General features: G+C 36.1%; 2 protein-coding genes across 5 annotated transcripts; both read right to left on the bottom strand.

The window, feature by feature from the left end:
* Positions 1-646: 646 nt before the first annotated feature.
* Positions 647-4675, bottom strand: LOC129308667 (F-box/kelch-repeat protein At3g06240-like). Of its 4 annotated transcripts, none has more exons than XR_008592687.1 (4): positions 4375-4671; positions 3811-3848; positions 2279-3663; positions 647-1863 (listed from the first exon to the last, which is right to left on the bottom strand). XR_008592687.1 is itself a non-coding variant. In XM_054949953.1 (2 exons), the coding sequence occupies exon 2, from the start codon at positions 2917-2919 to the stop codon at positions 2383-2385; it is 537 nt and encodes a 178-aa protein (XP_054805928.1). In that variant the 5' UTR covers positions 2920-3848; positions 4375-4657; the 3' UTR covers positions 647-2382. The 4 variants fall into 4 exon arrangements, 1 of the variants encoding a protein (XP_054805928.1); XR_008592688.1 differs by having other exon boundaries at positions 647-1576; positions 1723-1863; positions 2279-3848; positions 4375-4669; XR_008592686.1 differs by having other exon boundaries at positions 2279-3848; positions 4375-4675.
* Positions 4676-5303: 628 nt separating this feature from the next.
* LOC129308666 (signal peptide peptidase-like 3) lies at positions 5304-20453 on the bottom strand. The gene is made up of 14 exons (XM_054949952.1): positions 20037-20453; positions 17831-17989; positions 17431-17542; positions 16522-16635; positions 14389-14534; positions 13846-14019; positions 12814-12848; positions 12537-12693; positions 8984-9037; positions 8774-8866; positions 8370-8512; positions 7739-7809; positions 6056-6139; positions 5304-5914 (listed from the first exon to the last, which is right to left on the bottom strand). The coding sequence occupies exons 1-14, from the start codon at positions 20199-20201 to the stop codon at positions 5823-5825; spliced, it is 1599 nt and encodes a 532-aa protein (XP_054805927.1). The 5' UTR covers positions 20202-20453; the 3' UTR covers positions 5304-5822.
* Between the last annotated feature and the right edge of the window lie 315 nt (positions 20454-20768).

Consider the following 20768-nt stretch of genomic DNA (forward strand, 5'->3'; position numbering starts at 1 on the left):
AAATAATCATTTTGAATATCCTAAAAATTTATACTTAATGTTATGTTTTCAAACCATACACATGTATTTTCAACTACATGCAGCCCCTTTTTCACAATATGCAACCACCCCTCAAAAAAATACAATTTTTCTTTTATTTATTCAAATAATCATTTTGAAAATCCTAAACATTTACATTTAATGTTATATTTTAAAACCATATATAATTATCTCTAACCATATACAACCCTTCTTTCACAACATGCAACAACCTTTATGAAAATATAATTTTTCTTTCATTTATTCAAATAATCATTTTAAATATTCTAAAAATTCACACATTTGCTTGACATATTGACACTAAGGACCACATTTACATATTATTATCAAATTATTAACAGTGAAGGACCTTTTGCAACAAATTGACAATAAGAAGCTGCTCAACTAGTTTTTTTTTTTTTTTTCTTAATCAAAAGGGCAATCTGATCATTGAAAGTTCCAAATTAATGCCCGTGAAAGACCTGATGTCCCAAGTCCTTTTTGGCAAAATGACGTCGGGTCAAGTTTTCTTTGACAATTTTCCTTTTCTTTTTTATATAAATTAGAACGGCTCAAAAAATAATATAATAAAAATATTGTGTATTGATCTGCAGCTACCAGAATATGATTTGATGAACGTAAAGAGAAATGATTAAATTTAAAGCCTCCACTTTTGCAGGACAGCGGGCAGCCACATATCCCATACCCGTGATAGTGCAGTAGTTGCTCCTCCTTCCACTCACAGGCAAAGCGAGCCATTTTCTTTTTCCAATTGCAGTCTAAATTCAAATTCATAAAGACAACACGAACATGAAAAAATAGGTGAGGAATCAAACAAAACATTCCATATCAATGTCGTTTTAGAAAATTGACGTTTGTCTGTGATCATTTCAATTCTCCACCCACTATAAATCCATAAGCACCCCCTCCCCAAAAATCCATAAACCAAGGGAGAAGAGAAGCATACTTGTGTGAAGAGAAGAGATGGGGTTAGAAGAGAGGAGAGTGAGAGCTTTGGCTCTGGTGGTAGTGTTGCTCACAGTTGCAGCTTCAAGCATCAATGGCCAAACCATATGCAACGTCCCGATCAGTGGTCTAATGGCGTGCAAGCCATCAGTGACGCCTCCAAACCCAGCCACTCCATCTGGAGATTGCTGCTCCGCACTCTCTCGTGCTGACATGCGTTGCCTTTGCTCCTATAGGAACTCCAAGCTCTTGCCTTCTCTTGGCATTGATCCAAACCTTGCCTTGCAGCTCCCTGCCAAGTGCAACCTTCCTCACCCACCTCATTGCTGAGCCCTCAGTATTATCCCAGTCATTCTTAAGTAAAGTAATCAATCATCAACTTGCTAAGTTGATTTAATATCCAGAGTATTTGTGATGTTGAGTCTACTAGTAGATTTTCCTGTAATATGATAATAAGTGACGGGCTCTGAATGCTTCTCTTGAGAATTCAGGGTCATCCCTCCGCTTTTCTGTCCATTTACATCTAATGTTGTAATCTGTGAATTAATATTACACTAGGTCCCAAGGCTTTCTTCTTTAGTTCTCTGATCATCTGAAACACAGGATGAAAGTAATGATGGGGGGCAATCAAGTAGTTCTCCGCTAGTGTGGGTGAAAAAGAAAGCTGAGAAAGGACTTCTATGTCCCTACTCTAGCGAAGTTTGCCATCAGGTCTAACCTTAAACTCCATGAACTCACCATTTTCATATTTGCTTGCCATTTCTCTGCACCTTTACATTTGCCACTTGAAGAAACACAACACCCGCGCATACTATTCTATCCAGCGTGGCCATTCTGTTCAACGAACAATGCTATTTCACAAGGCCCTGCTTTCTGAACCTGTGTTGCACGCAAAGGACAAGACCATTCCATCAATCATGCAGCATGGCTTACTTATGACAAAAATTGCAAAGTAAATATTCGTGTGTTGCGTGTTAGCAAAGCATTCAGCGTATCAGCAAAATATTGACTACATTTTCTTATCTGGATTAACGAAGGAGTTGGTTTTACACTATATGGCATCAGGAGGTGATATGGAAAAAAAAAAAAAAGAACTATGGTGCCTAAATTGAAAATTAGTATGAGTTGGGGGGGGGGGATCAAGAAATAACACGCCTTCACTTGCATTACATGACAACTTGCGGTAACTAGAAAAGGCAAAAGAAGCAGCTCAGCAACTAACACCATCAAGGAAAACATTACTTTCACCCTGAATAAGTGAATTGCCAGCAAAAGAGAGGGCAAAGAGTATTACCAAAGGAAAACATTGCTGATTTGGAGCTTTCATCATCTCTTCATAGTGGAACTAGGCTCTCCAAGTACACAGCAGCCTGTAAGGAATCTTCCTCTCCATGAAATTCAGTGTCTCATTTCTTCAGTTTGGAGATCATAAAATACCATCCACCCATCGTTATCTTCAAAAAGATATAGGCCTTTTTTGCCAAAGAGTCCCAATGGCCGATTTACTCCTACAATGGGTCCAATAGTGGAGTACTTGGTCCAAGAGCCTTGTTTGTCATAATCTTCCATCACCCACAAATCAAAGCACTTCTCAGTTCCACTACTAGGATATACAATCACAGCAAGAGATTCCCTGAACTTGGTAACAATAACATCATATACACGCTCAGAAGGCCAAACCTTTGGCAGCCTGATTATTCGGAATGCTTCATTCAGCATGTCAAATGCAAGAACTATGTCTAAATGACTAGCAGCATCAATGGCCGACCAGTGAGATGCTCCATGAACAAAAGTATCCATCCAAGAGCTACTCCGGATGTGAACAGGTGGCAGAGGGCAATCAACACTCCTCCAACAATCAGTGCTCAGAGAACATATCTCAACACGCCAAGGCAATGGTTCATCTGTTTCCCGTTGCCACGTGTCCATAATCATGACCACCTTGTAATCATCAGTTTGGGATCGAATCAAAACCCAAGATAGTCTGTCAAATAGTAAGTTTCGAGTGGATTGGGAGTATCTGGAAGCGTTTTGAACTCCCTCATGGATGGGTTGACAATTCGAATGGGAGAGCTATTAAGGCAGTATAAACCATTGCAAGGACCCAAAATATCCAAACGGAAAAATTCCATCATCGTGGTTATAGATTAAGTCAGATAGATTGTGAGAGATTGTGTTGGTGGCTGGGTTGAAAGAGAGGAGATGGACGACAGAAAGGAAAGGATGTTTAGCATGGCCAGAAAGACTAGAAAGAACACTAATAGCATGGCTAACAAGGAGATTAAAAGGATCTGTCAAATTAATGTGGTTATTGAAGGCGCAAAGGTGTTTGGAGATAAAGTCTGGGCTTTTGATAAGGTGGCACCAAGATTTATTAACGCATGCAAATCGCCTTAAGGATTTCACCAGCAACCTTGAAAGAATGTCAGGCATCACATCTTTCAAACGATCCAAGTTTTGTGCCATTATTGTAGTTTTTTTTCTTTTATTGGCAAATCACCTAGTGCAATAACGCTTGTTGTTGCTGTTGTAGTAAACTGTAAAAGTCTTCTTATCAACAAGGGCTGTGATATTGAAGCCGGTTTCTAATATAGAAGCAATCCAAGTGCGATTCCCATTTCCCAGTCTGAGCTCAAATTAATAAAAGCCAGAATCTTATAGAAGCGATGGGCATAGTAACTGCAGCAGGTATATATTCGGGAGAATTACAACAGAGGACCTTAAAACTGAGTTCATTAGCATGCCAGCGCTCTAAACAAGAGAAAACAAAGCAAAGCAAAGCAAAAAAAGTAACCAACAAGCATGAAAGTGTAATTAGAATTCCACCTTTCAGAACTTCCCTTCCATGAATAGCCATCTCATCGCTGCCAATAGAGTGAAAATGAGTATCTAATTAAACTAATAATCGAACCCACGAATCCAATTTATGAAATTACAGCAGACAAACAACAGATGCTTTATTTTATTTATTTATTTTTGTTAACAAGAAAATATACAATCCCCAGTCACTCTTGCTGATGGAAAATGAAAAAGAAAAAAAAACTTAAATGTTGATGCAAAAGGCATTATTACAAGTCTAAAACAAACAAACATATTATTTTATCTTGAAGGCTAGTGAAAGCTGTTTGTAGTAGGGATTGGTGACAACTGAATACTACATATTTATTAGACATCCAAGAGGTCTAATAAAAAGGATGTTATCGAATTCACCACTATGGGCTCAAAGTGACCCGCCTGACTGACATGAAAACCCCCTCCCCGTTTTTTTTTTTTCGAAATTCAAAGGCAAATTTCCCTCCTCGCAAGCATCGAAAGGTTTATATGTCAAATCAGCTCTGAAACATCATAAATTCCGAAGGCGACAATGAGATGAAGTTTAATCTACACAACCTGAGGATGAGGGAGTGGTAGTGAGAGAGCTAGAGGGGAATTCCGCTTCAGAGCCGAGAATAGTGTGAGTGTGAGAGTGGAAGCCTGGAAGGGAAGTACTAAGCAGGAAGTACTGTTGAAACGTAGGTGCGATTGATTTCTGGAAGGAGGAGCCATCCGAAACCAGGAAAACGAAAACATGCGATGACCAGGTCATTAAAATGTTGGGCTACAATCAGCTATTAGTGGCCCAATATTTTGCTAGGTTAGTATCATTTTCATTGTCATGGGTCCAAAGAGATGCCAACAAAGAAATAAGCCACCAAGCCCATTACGCTTCACCAAAACGGAAAAGAACGCCCTTCACTAGGTTTATCACCATTATATTTGTATCTTTTCTTTTTTTTTTGTGCCAGCGTATTTGCATGATGTAGATTAAATTTCATTGTCAATATAGTAATGATATTTTATTAAATTCGTTTAGAAATAGTTAATTACAAATCCTTGTACACGTAATAGATCAAATTTAAAAGATAACGTCACGAGCCAATGGTGCAAATCAATTGCCCCAATACGTCTTTAATGACGTCTCAAATTTGAGTATTATAACTTTACGAGCCAACGGCTCCTTCCTCCAATTTTTTGGTCCTTAGTCATTGAACATGTCAACAATCATTATTTTATATCGTATATACATACATTAACTTGATGAGTTAATTCGACATGAAAAGTATTTTCGATTTTGAGTCCAGTCCAAGATTTCTCCGTAATATGATATCAGGTACAAGATCATGCTCCAATATGTTCGTCCAATGCGAGGTCGAAGTAACATGTGATGGTCTTCGAATGTTTCTCTAGAAAATTCTGAGTCATCCCTCAGCTTTCCTGTCTATACTTATCAACTTATCGTTCATGTTCTAGCAATCTGTGCGCCTGTATGCTTGATGATGTTGAAAACAATGCAATGCGTATCGCAAATAAATGTGCAGTTAGTCATGTGTGTATGTATACATTTATATATACACAGACATCAAAATGAGTCTCAAGCTAGTATGAAGTCAAGCTCTTCTAAGCAAGGCCCCACCAAATTTAGATCTTTTGTCGGCCCTTACAGAAAGCACTGAAACTGCGTTAATTGTATTCAAGGGAACACCATTGGAAGACGATAATGAAGAATGGAACAACTGCTACACATACATAACGGTAAGTTACAGGACAGAAACTTACCCCCCCCCCCCTTCTCAAGCTTTTCTATCGACAAGCACTACAACTTGGCTGCAGGAACATTGGCGTATAGTTACAAAACAAAATCAACGAGGCTCAAGATGGAGTTGCCGATAAATCGGACATCTTTTCCCACCATTATATTAGTTGCATCATGTTAAACCGATATCAAAGCGGCAGAATCGTTTTTCCAACTTGCAGGAGTTCAATTTCTTCATCAAGTGCCAGTAGAAAAAAATTATGAATTAAACATCAGAAGGTTCTCTAGACGAGTCGGAACCATAACTCCAAAGGGTCTTCAGATCACCTCTAATACATGCCAACACAACCGTAGTACCTGTTGATTTCATTGGAAAATTAACAGATGTGCATGAATCTAAATCCAAGCGACACGATCAACCAGAAAACAAACTCTTGCAGTCCCGCAAAATGAGGACCTGCTGAACATCCAACCCAAGCACAATAGTAAAGAAGTTACCTAGTGTGCACGGAACAAGGTAAAGGAGTGCAGGTTGTCCGTGACCGTCCATCAAATAAAGCCCCAAGTATGTCAAACACAGACCTGAAACAGGAAGAGAACCTGTATCAGCAGCTGAAAGCTAAAGAGCATTAAATTTAGCATGCAATAAAACATGTTGGAATATTCAAGTATTGATGTGTGATTAGTGCTAATCACATTAGTTAGTTATGGACCCTAAGTTCTATAAAAGAGTGTCATACTATGTTTAGAGGTTAGGGGGTTGAAATCCTACCTCAAGAGAGAAGTTAACTTGATCCTCACCTCATGGTTAGTCCCCAAATGGGGTTTGTTCATCACCCAAGTGGGTTGATTATGGTAGGGGCTCAAAATAATTATGAAGGAAAAGGAAGAATCTATTAAATTAAATAGAGCAAGAATCTCACTCAAAGAAACTTAAATAGCCAAATAGGAGAATCTCCAAGGGAAAACAAGGTTTATTCTCAATGATATCCTGCTGTTATAAGAGCAAGGATATTTATAACCAGAAATTACAATTAAAAAAATTAAATAATGCAGATAATTAGCCTAAAATCAGAAATTAACTGACTAGCAAGTGGGCACCTCACAAACGAAGTGAAGGTCTTATTTTTTAGCTACTAACAGTTACTAACAGCAAAACAAAACAATAATCAATTAAAATAACAGCAAAGAATTAATTTAAATCAGGTAAATCCTTCATAATCTGCATAACAGCATCAGGTTCTCTTATCTTCCTCCTCTTTCTGCGTTGATAAGTGATTATGGGTCTGTTATGCTAACTTGGACCCTTGTCAGATTAGTTTTGTAATCAGTGAAGGAATGTTTTGTAATCATTGTTACTGATTAATGAGAGGTTTCCATTGGTATTCTTTCCTCTCAGATTTTCTCAACAAAACAAAAATGTTAGATCAACATGGGGCATAAACAATCACAGAACCGGGATCATCAGCAAAACCCATTGGAAATTAGAGATTCTTTCTTTTTTTCTTTTTTTAATTTTGACTCTTTTTTTAATTTTGACAAGCTCGCAAGACAAATGGGTGAGCATGCATAAGAAACGGAAGCCAAAGGCTTATAGCATTTCATCCGCTGGTACCACCGAAAGGCTACAAAGGAAATAGCTCTTGATCACTGGATCCAGGAGGAAGAAGCTCTTAATTTCATCCTAAGAGAGCACTCAAGTAAAACTAGAGGCCATTGGTGAATCTGATCATCCACAACCGACGCAGCCATCTAGGCCAAATTAATCCTCAATCCTTCATTTCAAATACTCACAGGAGAGAGAAAATATTAGCAAAATTTACCATTTCTCACTATCATGTTATCTGCAAATTGTCGAGAAACCAGAACATTCTCCAAATCAGCTTGTATCCACAATAAAACCCCTATCTACTGCCCTAGAAATCATCCAACTGAGCACCATGACGCCTATATAGACTTGTAAGTCATTTTAAACAAAGAATTAGCATAGACTCCATAACGATTGACCATAGGATTATTTTCAGCAAGCTGGCATCAATCAATCATTAAATGATGTCCACAAAATACTTGGCATAATGTACGGAAGGAAAAATGCATATACCGCTTTCAGCTAAAACAATACTTGTCAAAGGGGGGAAAATGAGCAAGGTTTCAACAAAAACATGTTGCAAAAGAACTCACCAACTCCATAGCCCAATATCAGCCAAGGAAAATATCCTTTTAGTCCTCCCTTCTTTTGATCTTTGTCAAATCTGAGACAACCAAAATCCAGAACGAAAACAATGAAGAAGTAGCATATTTGTACCAAAACTGCCCCAAACATTAAAATATACATAACAATTCTCTAGGAATAGCAAATCAACATCATTAAGTTGTTTGGCTTAATATTTCAATCAATGAGCAACATATTGTTACAGGATGTTTGATAGAAGTCATCAGCATTATTAGGCAGTTCTGAGTAATATACGCAATACATTCTCAAAGGATGTTTGTTAGAAGTCATCAACAAAAAATACCCTGGGCATGATAATAAATTGATAATAATAGGCTAGGCTAACCCCATGTAGTACACTCCTCAGACCTCATAATGCACAACACAAGAGACAGAGAGATGTCAGTAGATCAAAAAGATTGTAACTCTCCCAATCCTCTCCCTTCATACATCAACAAATATCAATAAGGTCCTTGTTCTTCCTTCATGCTGTTATGTTAAAGAACTTTCCGAAGAAAAAGCTGTGTGCATGTTTAATTTTATAAATCTCACCTTTACACCAATGGTTAGAAAGAAAGAAAGAAATCAATAAATTAGTACCTGTGAGTAAAAGAAACAAGCAAACCAGGAAAGAGAATATCTCCAAATCCAATCATGTCATAACCATTCCAAGGGTCATTAATACGAGGAACTCTCAAAAGCATAGGAATTGCTTCCCCACCAGCTTTATCACCTCGAGCAACCTAGCAAAGAAAACTATCAAAATGTATTGAAGACATCTTTATGCAGATTTTAGGCTTCTAAGTTTTTCTGAATCAACCGGTCCAACACCTTGGGTTTATATAGTCCAGTTTAGTCACCAAAAGCATAAAAGTGACTACAAACTTGGATGTGCTGAATTTTACTTCAATATATTATAAACTATGTTCTCAATTTTTAAAATGCAAACTTCAACTAGAGAAACCAGAAAACAGAAACCTGACCAAGTAAAAGCACAATTTTACCGTGATCATGACACTCTGATGGAAAAATACTGGAGATATGAACACCCAAAAGATGTCATAGAAGAATCCACAACAGAGGAGGACAGTAGCAACCTATGGTATCAAATGCAAAAAACTGAGTTTGGAGAATTTTTTTAACATATAAAGTATAAACAACAGACTATGATTAAATAATAATCAATAAAAGCAAGAAGGAAACCATTAAGCTACCTTGATATTAGGTAACTGTGCCAACTGCAAGACGGTTATCATCAAGCATATGCCCTGTCAAGATTAAAAGCATATTTCACAACTGAACAGCACACAATAAAGAGTCAACTATAGCTTCTCATCAACAAATAGTAACCACTTACATTTAAAATACACACAAAAACACACAATTTAAGAAGACCATTTACCCATCCTAGAAGCAGATCAGATCACAATTCCACATTAATAAACATGAGAAGTAGAAATAAATATGCATATTCATTAAATGTGAGTATCTATGTTTTCGTGTTTATAATTGAGTGATTAAATATCCTATATGCATGCAAAATTTAAATTGGAAATATGCTAATATTGATAATAGGCACTAGGCAGGCCTACAAACGACTTCAAATTATACCGTTGTCATTAAACCAAAGTGCCCATCTACCTCCCCACTCCTACCAACGAGAGTCAGTATCCTTAGCGAGATTAAAGAAATGAAATGACCTCCATTTAGAGTGTGGGAGAAAATCCCTCTCATTAATAATGTAATCCATATTATGATGTGTAGTGATAGAAAGTGGGGGGGTGGGGGAAGAGAGAAGAAACCAAGATATAAAAACTGAATATGAATTCAATAACTCAAGTCTGAAAATTAAGTACAACATTGCCTCTTATTTATAGGCATAAAATCTATCCTAATCTTATTCAAACTCTACTAATATAATAATATAATTAAATATCAAGCTTTATCCAGCCCTATCATAAATCTTAAATCTCATCTAAATCCCAAATATTCCAAAATTAATAAATATCCTAATCTCATCAATTAATAAATCATATCTAAATATATTTAAATAATCTAAAATAATATAAATCTATTTAAATCCTAACTAATTATTAATTACATAACAATCCTCCCTCCTTCAAAAAACCCTTGACCTCAAGGGTCTGAATGCTGAAAGAAGGATGCTGCTTCTGCAATATCCCACTAGCTTCTTGATCCAGAAGACCCTTTCATTGCTCCAAGACTTCCCTGAAATTCTGACATCTGCCCAGTATCATTTGTGATAGCTTCTTCAGAGTCCAGATGAAGTTCAATGAGTTGCAATTGCATTTTCTGCTTCTGAGGACACCGTGACCTTTGAAGAATGGCTGATGGCAATAAAAACAGAGGTTCTTGGCCCAAAACTCGTCAACTTCTTCTGGGCTCAATCATTTGGTGATTTTCAGATTAGGTTTTGAAGAGAACCCGGTGGACAAAGGAACAGAGGAAACCAAACCATATTTTGAGGAAGAATAAAAGTCAGAATGGATGTTTTTACCCGCACTTTGCTCATTGTGGGTATTGCTAAAACGAGCTAAACTTGACACCTTATGCAACATTCACTCCTCATTAACGTTCTGAATATGGACATTGTGCAGTTTCCCAATGGCTCAAGCTTCTTGGAGGGTGGATGGCTTCAAGATCTGAACTTGGCCTACGAATTTCTCTTCTAATCCTGCGATATACGACTGAACAAAGTAGTCCTCTGATAGTTGGAGTTCAAAAAAAATTGCATCAAAGGCATCATTGTAAGCATCTAGCAAGCCTGACTGACGCAACTTCATTAAATCACCCGTTGGGGCTTTGAATGGAGGCCCAAAACGTGTCTTCAAGGCTTTGACGTAATCAGCCCATGCGGTCGCACCCCCCCTTCATCTGTTTGCTCCCACACTTGGTGCCATTGAAAAGCCCTTCATCAAGATGTAGGCTTGCCATGGTAATCTTCCACTCCTCTGGGCTCTCATCAAGTTGAAAATACCTTTTGCATTTGATAATCCAGCTTGTGACACCACATGCTGAAAACGAGGGAACTCCATTTTTGTAAATTGTGTGGAAGGTTGATAGGCTCTTGGATGACCATGTCTATTGTTGTCCCGTTGCTTCCTCCAGCAGAATCGCCTGTGTCACAAATTAGCTGTGCAACCTGGGCTGACAACACTTGTAACGTTCCAAATAAAGAAGAAAACTACCATAACTCTTATTCAATAACCTTGACACATTCTTCAAATTGTTCAGCCATATTTCAGAGACTGCTCTAGGTACGAGTCTTAGGCATGAATGCTGCCGAGGATCATTCAGCTCTAATGCCAATGATGAGTAGAAATAGAAAGAAGAGAGGGAGGGAGAAAAGAGAGAAGAAACCGAGCAATAGAAACTGAATATGAATTCAATAAACTCAAGCCTGCAAAATAAGTACAATATTGCCTCTTATTTATAGGCATAAGATCTATCCAAATTCTATTCAAACTCTACTAATATAATAAAATAATTAAATATCAAACTTTATCTAACCTATCATAAATCATAAATCTCATCTAAATCCCAAATATTCTAAAATAAATAGATATCCTAATCTTATCAAATGACGTCGTACAATCCATGTAGCCAACCCCACCTGGTAGTTGATGGAATAAGGCTTGTTGTTACTATATCCTGAACTTATCAAATAATAAATCATATCCAAATATATCTAAAATAACCTATATTTAAATCCTAATTAATTATTAATTACATAACACATTATCAGGGAATGACTGATGTGTAGCTAATGTAATTACTGAATTTTTCTTTTTCTTTTTTTGGGGGATTACCTCTAATTCATCCCTAGTATAGCTTTTCCTATTATGTGTGTACAAACTACAAACATGTGTACATACATATGTTGAAAATCAAGGCTTCAATGATCCTCTGAACTTGAATTGAGTGCAAATAGTTGAACATATATGGGAACAAAAAGCAACAAACCCTTGGCACTCAAATCCAAACAATCAAAACTGATAAAGTTTAAATTAAAGCTGATGATAAAATATTGTAGAACCCCTATTATCCAAAGTCAGCCAATCACTCACAAGAACAGATAGAGAATAGACAAAATTAAGAGCCTAATAGAATATAATAAAGTCATATACTAGGGTTCAAAAAAGGAAAGCAACACTCTGAAATTCTGCTCCATTAATCCATCAGATTTGGAGAGGATAGAGAGATAATGGGTAGAAAATCACCAGACTCCAACACTCTCCCTTAAGCCCAGCTTGCATATGTTGAACATACCTAACTAGCAAGTCAATTCTTCAAATTCAACACTGACATAGCTATAGTTAAGATGTCAGCCACTTGGGGTCGAGCTAAAGGAGGTAAGCTAAATGACACATGATTCCAGCTTCTCTCTAAACGAGTTGGGGTCAATTTTCACGTTTTATTACACAGTTGTTATTTTTTATTCTTTTGCAATTCAATCTTCAGATATTAACTAGCAAGTTTGGCATGAGTAATATTATCCTCCAGATTTATGGGGAGATCATTAATAGTGTAGTTATCATAATTACTGATTTTCGGAATTTGCATTTGATTCATTTCTTTTGTGTGTGTTTCATTCAGTATCAATAGAGATTGACCTTTTGTCAGCAAGCACTACATAAAACCCTGCTTCAAAGCTTAATTCATCTCTAGATTTAAAAACTGCAATAATAACATTTTTAAAAACACAAAATAATAAAACATTTCCTAGCTACTGAGAGTGAAACTTACAAGAATATCTTGCCCAACCCATGAATATGATTCCCGCCGAGTAGCAGCCCAGAAAATTGCAAATGCCAAACAGACTAACATCACTACAAGTGAGAAAACAGAAACCTCCCCAACCTTGGGGATATTCACAGTCTTCCTCCCACATTTTGAACATATTCTGCCCATATATTTAAAGAGAGAGAGAGAGAGAGAGATTATCAGTACATAAAACAAACAGAAAGAGAAGACAATATGTTTTTGGCAAGCAGAAAAAGCAAAACTTGAGTATTGATTGTACCTACAAGCCACACTCACAATACAGTGGTGCATTCCCTGATATCAAGAGCATTGCTCAATTAGCAAAATATAAGCAGCAATGAACATTAACTATATGTTGGTATGAAATCAATATGCTTGAGAAATCAAGGTAGAATACTTAATCAGCATTTAGGGATATTATGATTTTGAGCAGATCAATCTTACCAGGTAATAGAAATCTTCATAATATGACCATATAACATTAGTTTTTCCTTTGATAAGAGGAGATGATTGAGGATCAAATTATCAAAATTGATTACCAAGAGAGAGATAATTATAAATGAAGCGCATACACACAAAAAATGACTTGAAAGCTCAAGAACATAAATCCTAAATAACTAAAATCCCTTATTTGACTTTCTTCAGAATTCAAAAGAAACCAGAGCATTTTGACGACAGGAAAAAGATGCTATATGAGCAAATACCAAAAAAGAATTTCAAGTAATTCAAATCCAAAATTCTACTATGACTGGTTGATCATTGATATATGGAAAGGGGATGAAAAGAAAACAAAACAAAATTCTTATTTGGGAACGTTGAGAAATGTGCTATTCAAAGATAAGTGACACAAATAAAGAGGGAGTGTTAAATGATTGAGTTTATTATCATCTAAGAGTACTACAGCTCTCTCTTATCATTGCCTTTAGGAGTTTGTCTTGTAACTGATCTCTGAATTGAAGGCCTTACATTACAAAGAAAAGAATGGAGGGAGCTGCCACAATGCATGTGTGCGTGAGCACCCAGCAAGAGTGCAAGCCTTCCCATCTACCTAGTCCTGATTTTATTTCACCTCATTAATTTGGATATCTGTTGTAGACAGCCTGATTGTGTTTGGCCCTTGGAAATTTATTTTCTAAGAACATCTCTGTAGCAAGCAGATGGCTATGGCATTTTCCTCTTTGAAAGAAATAACAAATTATTAATATGCCCTTAATGCACAATTGCACATCATGAAAAATAATATTTACTTAATGAGTGAGAAGAGTTCAGCCAAAGGAATGACCAACATTACCTGAATACCACCAATGCAGAAAAGTAATATCAGCACCCAGACAAACCACGATGACATGAAGAAGAACATTAGCACAAGAAAAGTAGATGCAGTTATGACAAAGATGATAGCACCCTTCACATCTAAACTAACAATCTCATCCTCATCTTTTGCTGTTGCGGCATTTGAAGATTCCTAGAAAAAATGAGGCAACATGATATTCGAATTAATAATTTCAAAGATGAGTTAAAATGTGAAATAAATCTCTAATAAGGGGTAAAAAAGGAAACAAGCTCCTAGCTCCCTTTGAAGAGTAACTATTCAAATTGAAAAGTTAATTGCAAAGAAGGCAAGCAAAAGTAAGAGGAAAAGTAGACAGTCTACGAATATAAAATCATCATAAGATTGTAATCGGGTGCAAGCATGCCCTCAACCAAAATTATACTCAAATCGCTTATTAATTATTCCAAACAATGAACAAGACCACTCACGCCCTGAGGCATCACAAAAAAGTACTTTAACGCAAACCATGAACTTTGAAATAATATAGGTTGTAACAAAAACCTCATTGTAGCAATCGTCAGTCTGCTCAGGGGCAGTCAAATCTGACCATAGTGAAGCACATGCAACTGTCCCAACAGCCATCAACCACAAAAATGCCACAGAGTAGTCTACAAGTGGACGAACTGGAGCATATAGCAAAATTTCCACTGCAATGGATGACTCAGAATTAACCATCTGAAAATAATCTACAGGAAATCAACTTGACACCCCACAAGCACATTTCTCGTTTATCTTATTTATCCAAGATATTTATCAGTATGCAAACTAGCAAGAATGTGTGGATTTGTGTGACAATTAAAATGCTAATTCCAATACCAGAAAACCTTGCAGTGCCAATAATTGTGCTAGTTAACAAAACGAGGCAACACAAGAAAATTCAGGATTTGCATGAAATCATAGCCCAATAGATTGTATTATATGGTGACAGTACACATTTTAACTAATCAATAGAATTTACAGATATGTTGTGAATGAAGAACGAGCTACTTCCACCGTCTCCAACTAACCAGAATTCTTTATATTCATTATTTTCACCTCCTTCATTGGACATCATTTATTATTTTCTAGTTAATTGTATAACATCATCTCTATTTAGTCAACTCTATCTCTTAACATTTGTTTCCTTAATGTTTATCTTAAGATTGGATTGGTGTATATTTATTTTTAGTTGCCCGAATTTATCCCTATATGTATAGATTTATTTCTTTGGATAATAAGTAGAAGAAAGAGAAGATGTTAATCTCTGATTCACCTTAAAAAGCTGACCCTTCATCTGAGTTAGCTAATTGAAAATTTTGTGATTGGCTAGTTATTGGCTAGAATTTCTACAATGATAAAGAGCTTTGGCCTTTCATTTCCTTTTCCATTTAAAACATAAAATTCACTGATAACAAAACAAGGAAAACCATGTAGCATAATCTCAACAATGTCATAAAGTGATGTTAAAAAAGACACCAATCCATTCTCCTCCCTCCAGCAACAACAACAACAACAAGCCTTTATCCCACTAGGTGGGGTCGGCTACATGGATTGCAAGACACCATTGTGCTCTATCATTTATTAAGCTTTTAGAAATATTATTAATTAAGAGATCACGTTCAACAACTTCCAAGAGTGTTCTCTTAGGCCTTCCTCTACCTCTCTTAATCGGACTCATTCTCCTCCCTCCAGCAACTCCCATAAAATATAAAGCAACATTGTGAAGATAAGTAAAACAAGCATTGTGACAAAAACTTCTCATATAACCACAAGACTGTTCTGGCTCTTCAACAAATAAAAAGGCAAGCCAGAAAAAGTTGGTCATGAAAGATAAGAATTAATATATTTTGAAGAAACCTCCTATAGGAAGAAACCTAGGCTAGTAGCTTATTATCATTGTATTTTGCTTGAAAGAAACCTATCTAGAAAGAAGTAAGTTACCTTTGTGTTATTTTAATACTTTTGCAAAGAGGGAAATCTGAACATTAGCTTTATCTAACCAAGTTATTAAGGTTTCCTTAATAGGTAGGAAAGTGTAGTTTAAACAGATTAGGCTTTTCTCTTGTAAGGGAGACTTTGATGAATGAATGAATGAATGAATATTATGAGTAAAGTCTGATAGCTCTCCCTCTCTCTGCGTCTGTCTCCCTCTCTTTGCTCGTCCACTATTCTATTCTTCATCTTCTTCATTTCTCCCTCCTTATTTCTGGTTTCTCTCTACTCTCTCCCTCTATTCAGATCTGAGCAAGTGTATGTGATTGTGTGTTACATCAGTTAGTCTCTATTTCAACAATCAACATCAACTACCAACTGACCAGCTAGTTATCTCGGTGTATGTCTAATGCTAACTTGTGTGATAACACATGTTTTAACTCTCAGCGATAACACAACAATCACTCACTTCCCAGTGAATTCAAGAACTTCCACCTCACCCTTCACCTCTTTCATTGGCCAATGGCTTTAAGACATCTAAATAATGCACCCAAGTCACCATATCCTAAATATACACCTGTATGCAATTATTTCATTGGGCCACAAGCCTCATTCTGCATATCTTATTTGCACCATAAATACGTTTAAATATATTCAACAAAATCTCTTTCTCAAAAGCAAACAAAAAGTACAAGCAGAAGTTATGCGGATTGAAGAGCCAACCTTTCTTTGAAGACATCATTTTCTTCAAATTTTCTCCAGCGGATTTTGATATCATCACAACTGGAATTGAAATGTTTGACGTAGTGCCATTGGTGCAAGTCATCTCAATGAGCTCTGAATAAATTAAATCAATAGGTCTCAAACAACAATTGATCAAAGGGAACATCATAGATAATAATTACGCATTTACAAGCACAAACAAGAACCAGATAATTGGAATGAAAACAAAGTTTCAACAAGTAAATTATCATGCTAAAAGTTTTAGCGGAAACTAGATTTAACCCCTTTCAACTTTAAAAATATATAAAGAAAAAAACAGGAGAAAAAAATATAGACGAAAGTAGAGGACGGAATACACCTATTTCTAGAACCAGTTATGTTAATAGTATTGGAATATTTTAGTTTCATAACATAAAATGATTCTTTAAGTATATAAGTCAAATCCAACAAGACGAGAGCAAGAGAGAAATGAAATCACAACGTCTTGTCATCTGTATCACTTGCTTGATTCTCCAATTCAGTGGTTTCTGTCTTCTCGGAATAGTTTTCTTGGAATCTTCACTTTGCTAGAAAACCACCTCTAATAGGTAAGTTCATGAACTTGTGGAAATCTTTTACTTAATCCAGAGCTTATTTGTCTTTCTTCTTCTCTAGATGAGAAAGTTTAACTCTAAATTCATCAAGGGGTTTTGGAAACCTAAAACTCCTTTAAAAGTAAAATCTTGTGCGCGTGGACAGCAGCTAACCATACAACCCACTGTAAATGAAAGGGAAATCACAATTTACAAGCCTAACAAGAGAAACTTTAGTTGAACAATGTTATACCATACTTTCTGTCAGCAAGGCAAAAGAAGTCACCATCAAATAAAACCAAAGAAGCAATGCCATGTGACAAGCAATAAAACAAACCTTCATTGCTGTTTATCATCAACACTCCCATAGCACCTCCCAACTGAGCAAATGCTGCTTTAGTTGTAAAGTCACAAGTACCTCGTTCACATAGAACAACTGAACCAGATAGCTGCAAATGGGAATTCATTAACACAATAAGCATGCCACCTGAACATATATCCCCTATTCTATAATGACCACTACCTAAGTTGGAATTTGCAGGTTCTCTAAAATTCAGGTATAATGCAATAGGATAAATCACAAATTTACGAAGTAACATTTCAAGAGTAATATTCACATCACTGGAGAAGTCTTCTGCATGCACGTGGTTCTGTAATTAGTCAGCAACCATAAGAGCATCAATCAAGGAAGCTCTGTGTAAAGGATAAAATTTTTGGGGGGAGGGCAGGAGCCAAACCATAGAAGTTGAATTGGAGCAGCAGTCCTCAGGATTTGCAGCAGCAGCAGGTGATCTGACACTTTCTTTAGCCTGCTCAGGCAACATAGACCCAAATCTTGCACTCATCCCATTATACATGTCCTCTTCTTTGCCATCAATCCAGTTCTTCACCTTAACCTGCAAGACTTCAGCATTAGAAAACATGTCTTCAACATTGATAGAGAAACCAGTCAAGGAAAATAATTCAAAAGCAGCATATTCAAAGGCCCTTATCTCAACCTGCTGGTTGAGGTGGAAGTCCTCCATTCAAGCACCAGCCCACTGCCCAGTGCCTTTGATGCAAATCATGGCCATGCAGTAGCAGTTTAAAAAATTGCACAAAGCAACTTTAAAATGTTATATAATTGTCACACACCAATACCTTTTAATTTATGTTTTTATTTGATCATATGAGTAATTTGATTAAGATTAAAATCAAACAACAACAATAACTACTACTACAACAAGTCTTATCCCACTAGATAGGGTCAGCTACATGGATTGCACGACATTATTGTGCTCTATCATTAACCAAACTCCAAAGAATATTGCTAACCAAGAAGTCTCGTTCAACAACTTTCATAAATGTTTTCTTTGGTCTTCCTCTACCCCTCTTTACAAGGATTAAAATCATACCATCACATATACTCTCTCTGTTAAAAAATGTAAGGCATTTTTAACCGAATCTCACCCCCCAATAAAATAATAGTTAACTACTTTCAAACTAACTCTGCCTATTAAACACCTTATAATAAATATAAAATCACTATCAATAGAGGTATTTTTGAAAAAAAAAAAGGCAATGATTACACCTCGAAAGACTAAAAATGCCTTACATTTTTGAACATCCAACTCCTCAAAAAATGCCTTACATTTTTTAAGGAAGGGAGCAAGTGTTACTAATTAAGCAATTATCATTTGATTTAGTCATACAATATTTATTTATAACAAATAGTTAGTTATCATCTAACAGTACATGCATCTAAAATCATTAACTAATTTACAAGATAAGTAATTCAAAACTTAGTAATTGGAACAGCAAGGCACATCTACCACAGTAATGAACAACAACAATAACGGTGAGGGAAAAATCAAATAAGAGTGAAAAGATTTAGTAACATAAATTACAGCATTACAACTTCTATAACAATGTACTTCTGCATAATCTAATTAGAAGAAAAGTAATTAATCCATATAGCAAGTAAAAGATATATCTAGCAACAAGTCTTATTGCACTAGGTGGGGTTAATATGATGTGTGCCAGAGTTTGCAAGTTATCCACCAGCATGAAAGCTACCAACCTCATGATGCAAAGCCAGCTAGACAGCCGGAAGTAGAGTCAGAGTAGAATTCAAGATCAATCTAGAGAAAATGATTGAGATCCTTATTATTTTGACTCTTCATCCAATATTCTAACGACATGCTCCCTCCAATCCTATTTATAAAACACCTTCTAGAAATAATTTTTGGTCCCAAATATAGGACATCCTATAATAATTAAACCACTTTTTTCACTTTTATCCCTTCTTGATTAGTGTGAAGATATTTAATGTAGTTGTATTACTATTTAAAACTAAAGGTAAAAATGAAAGTACATCTCAATTTTTTATGATATCAAGAAAAAAAATTTTATTAATATGTGTGAAACAGTTGAAAAAATCTTATAATAAAGACCGAAGGACTATAACTAATAGTTATGGATTATCTAACTTTGTCAATTAAAATCCTCGCTTCTTTTTGTGTTTCCATCCAGCTTGAAAGAAAGACTTGAATTGTGCATTCTTTGGCTTCTACACTTTTTCTCCCTTCTTTAAACGTTTTTTACTACCCATTTTACTTGAGAGAGAATACTTTCTTGGCATCCATGTGGATATCAGCTAATGGTAATTTCCCTTTACGGACTTCCAACGGAATTGATGAGCACTTTAGAGCTAAGAACCCCGCATCTATTTTTCAGAGGACTTCTTGCCCTCGGTTTAGCATTGATACCCTCTTCTCTTCAATAGAATTTCATATATGTTTAAAAGGAAAACAAAATGAAACTACAAAAGCTCCCCCATTTCAATCTCAATTCCATTTCCAATTTCCTTCATAGGAATGTCACTACATCCGAGCCAAACATAATAATTACAAGGATCAACAAAGGGTTCGCTGATTAAAAGAATAGAGGGATATGATATATTACCAATTGGAAGTCATTATTACAAGAATCCGACTTGGGAACCCTGTCGTCATCGTGTTTGACATCGTCGGCCGCTGCAGAGGGGAAACCGGGAATGACGAAGAAGAGAAGGATGAGAGCCCCCACGAAACGAAGAAAGAGGGGGTGGGGAGAAAAAGTGGAAGGCATGGTTGCCACCTGATGAAGGTATATCAGAATTCAGGTGGAAAGGGGTAGAGAGAGATGAGAGAAATGATGTCTGGTTGAATCTCTTCTCTCTCTAGAGATCGGAATGCGTTGTACGAACCCAGGAGCTCGCTCTTATTTGGTGTCTCCTACATTGACGGGAAATTCGTGCAGCGTCGAAGCCAGAAGATTGACGGATCGGATAATTTCATCAGACAGATCTTCGCAATCACTCGTTGGGGCCCCTGTGCACCGAACCTCGGTATTTTTCTTTTTCTTTTTCTTTTTTTTTTTTGGGTTTTGGGTGCGTCCCCTAGGGTATCATTCGATTCCAATATCCCATGTAACTTAATAATAATATCATTAATGCCAGTTGTTTGAATTTGATGTACATCATAAATTATTTATTTTCAGAATTTATATAATGCAGCACCAATGTAATTTTTTACTACAAGCATGGTGTTGCAAATAGAACATAATAAAACTTATAATTAATTAATTTATAATTAATAAATAATGTTAATTGGAATATTAAATTTTTAAAAATATTTATATCTTTTTATTTATGCT

The sequence above is a fragment of the Prosopis cineraria genome, unplaced genomic scaffold, assembly GCF_029017545.1.
Source record: "Prosopis cineraria cultivar Desert tree isolate PC_DT_omini unplaced genomic scaffold, ASM2901754v1 PC4, whole genome shotgun sequence".
NCBI lineage: Eukaryota > Viridiplantae > Streptophyta > Magnoliopsida > Fabales > Fabaceae > Prosopis > Prosopis cineraria.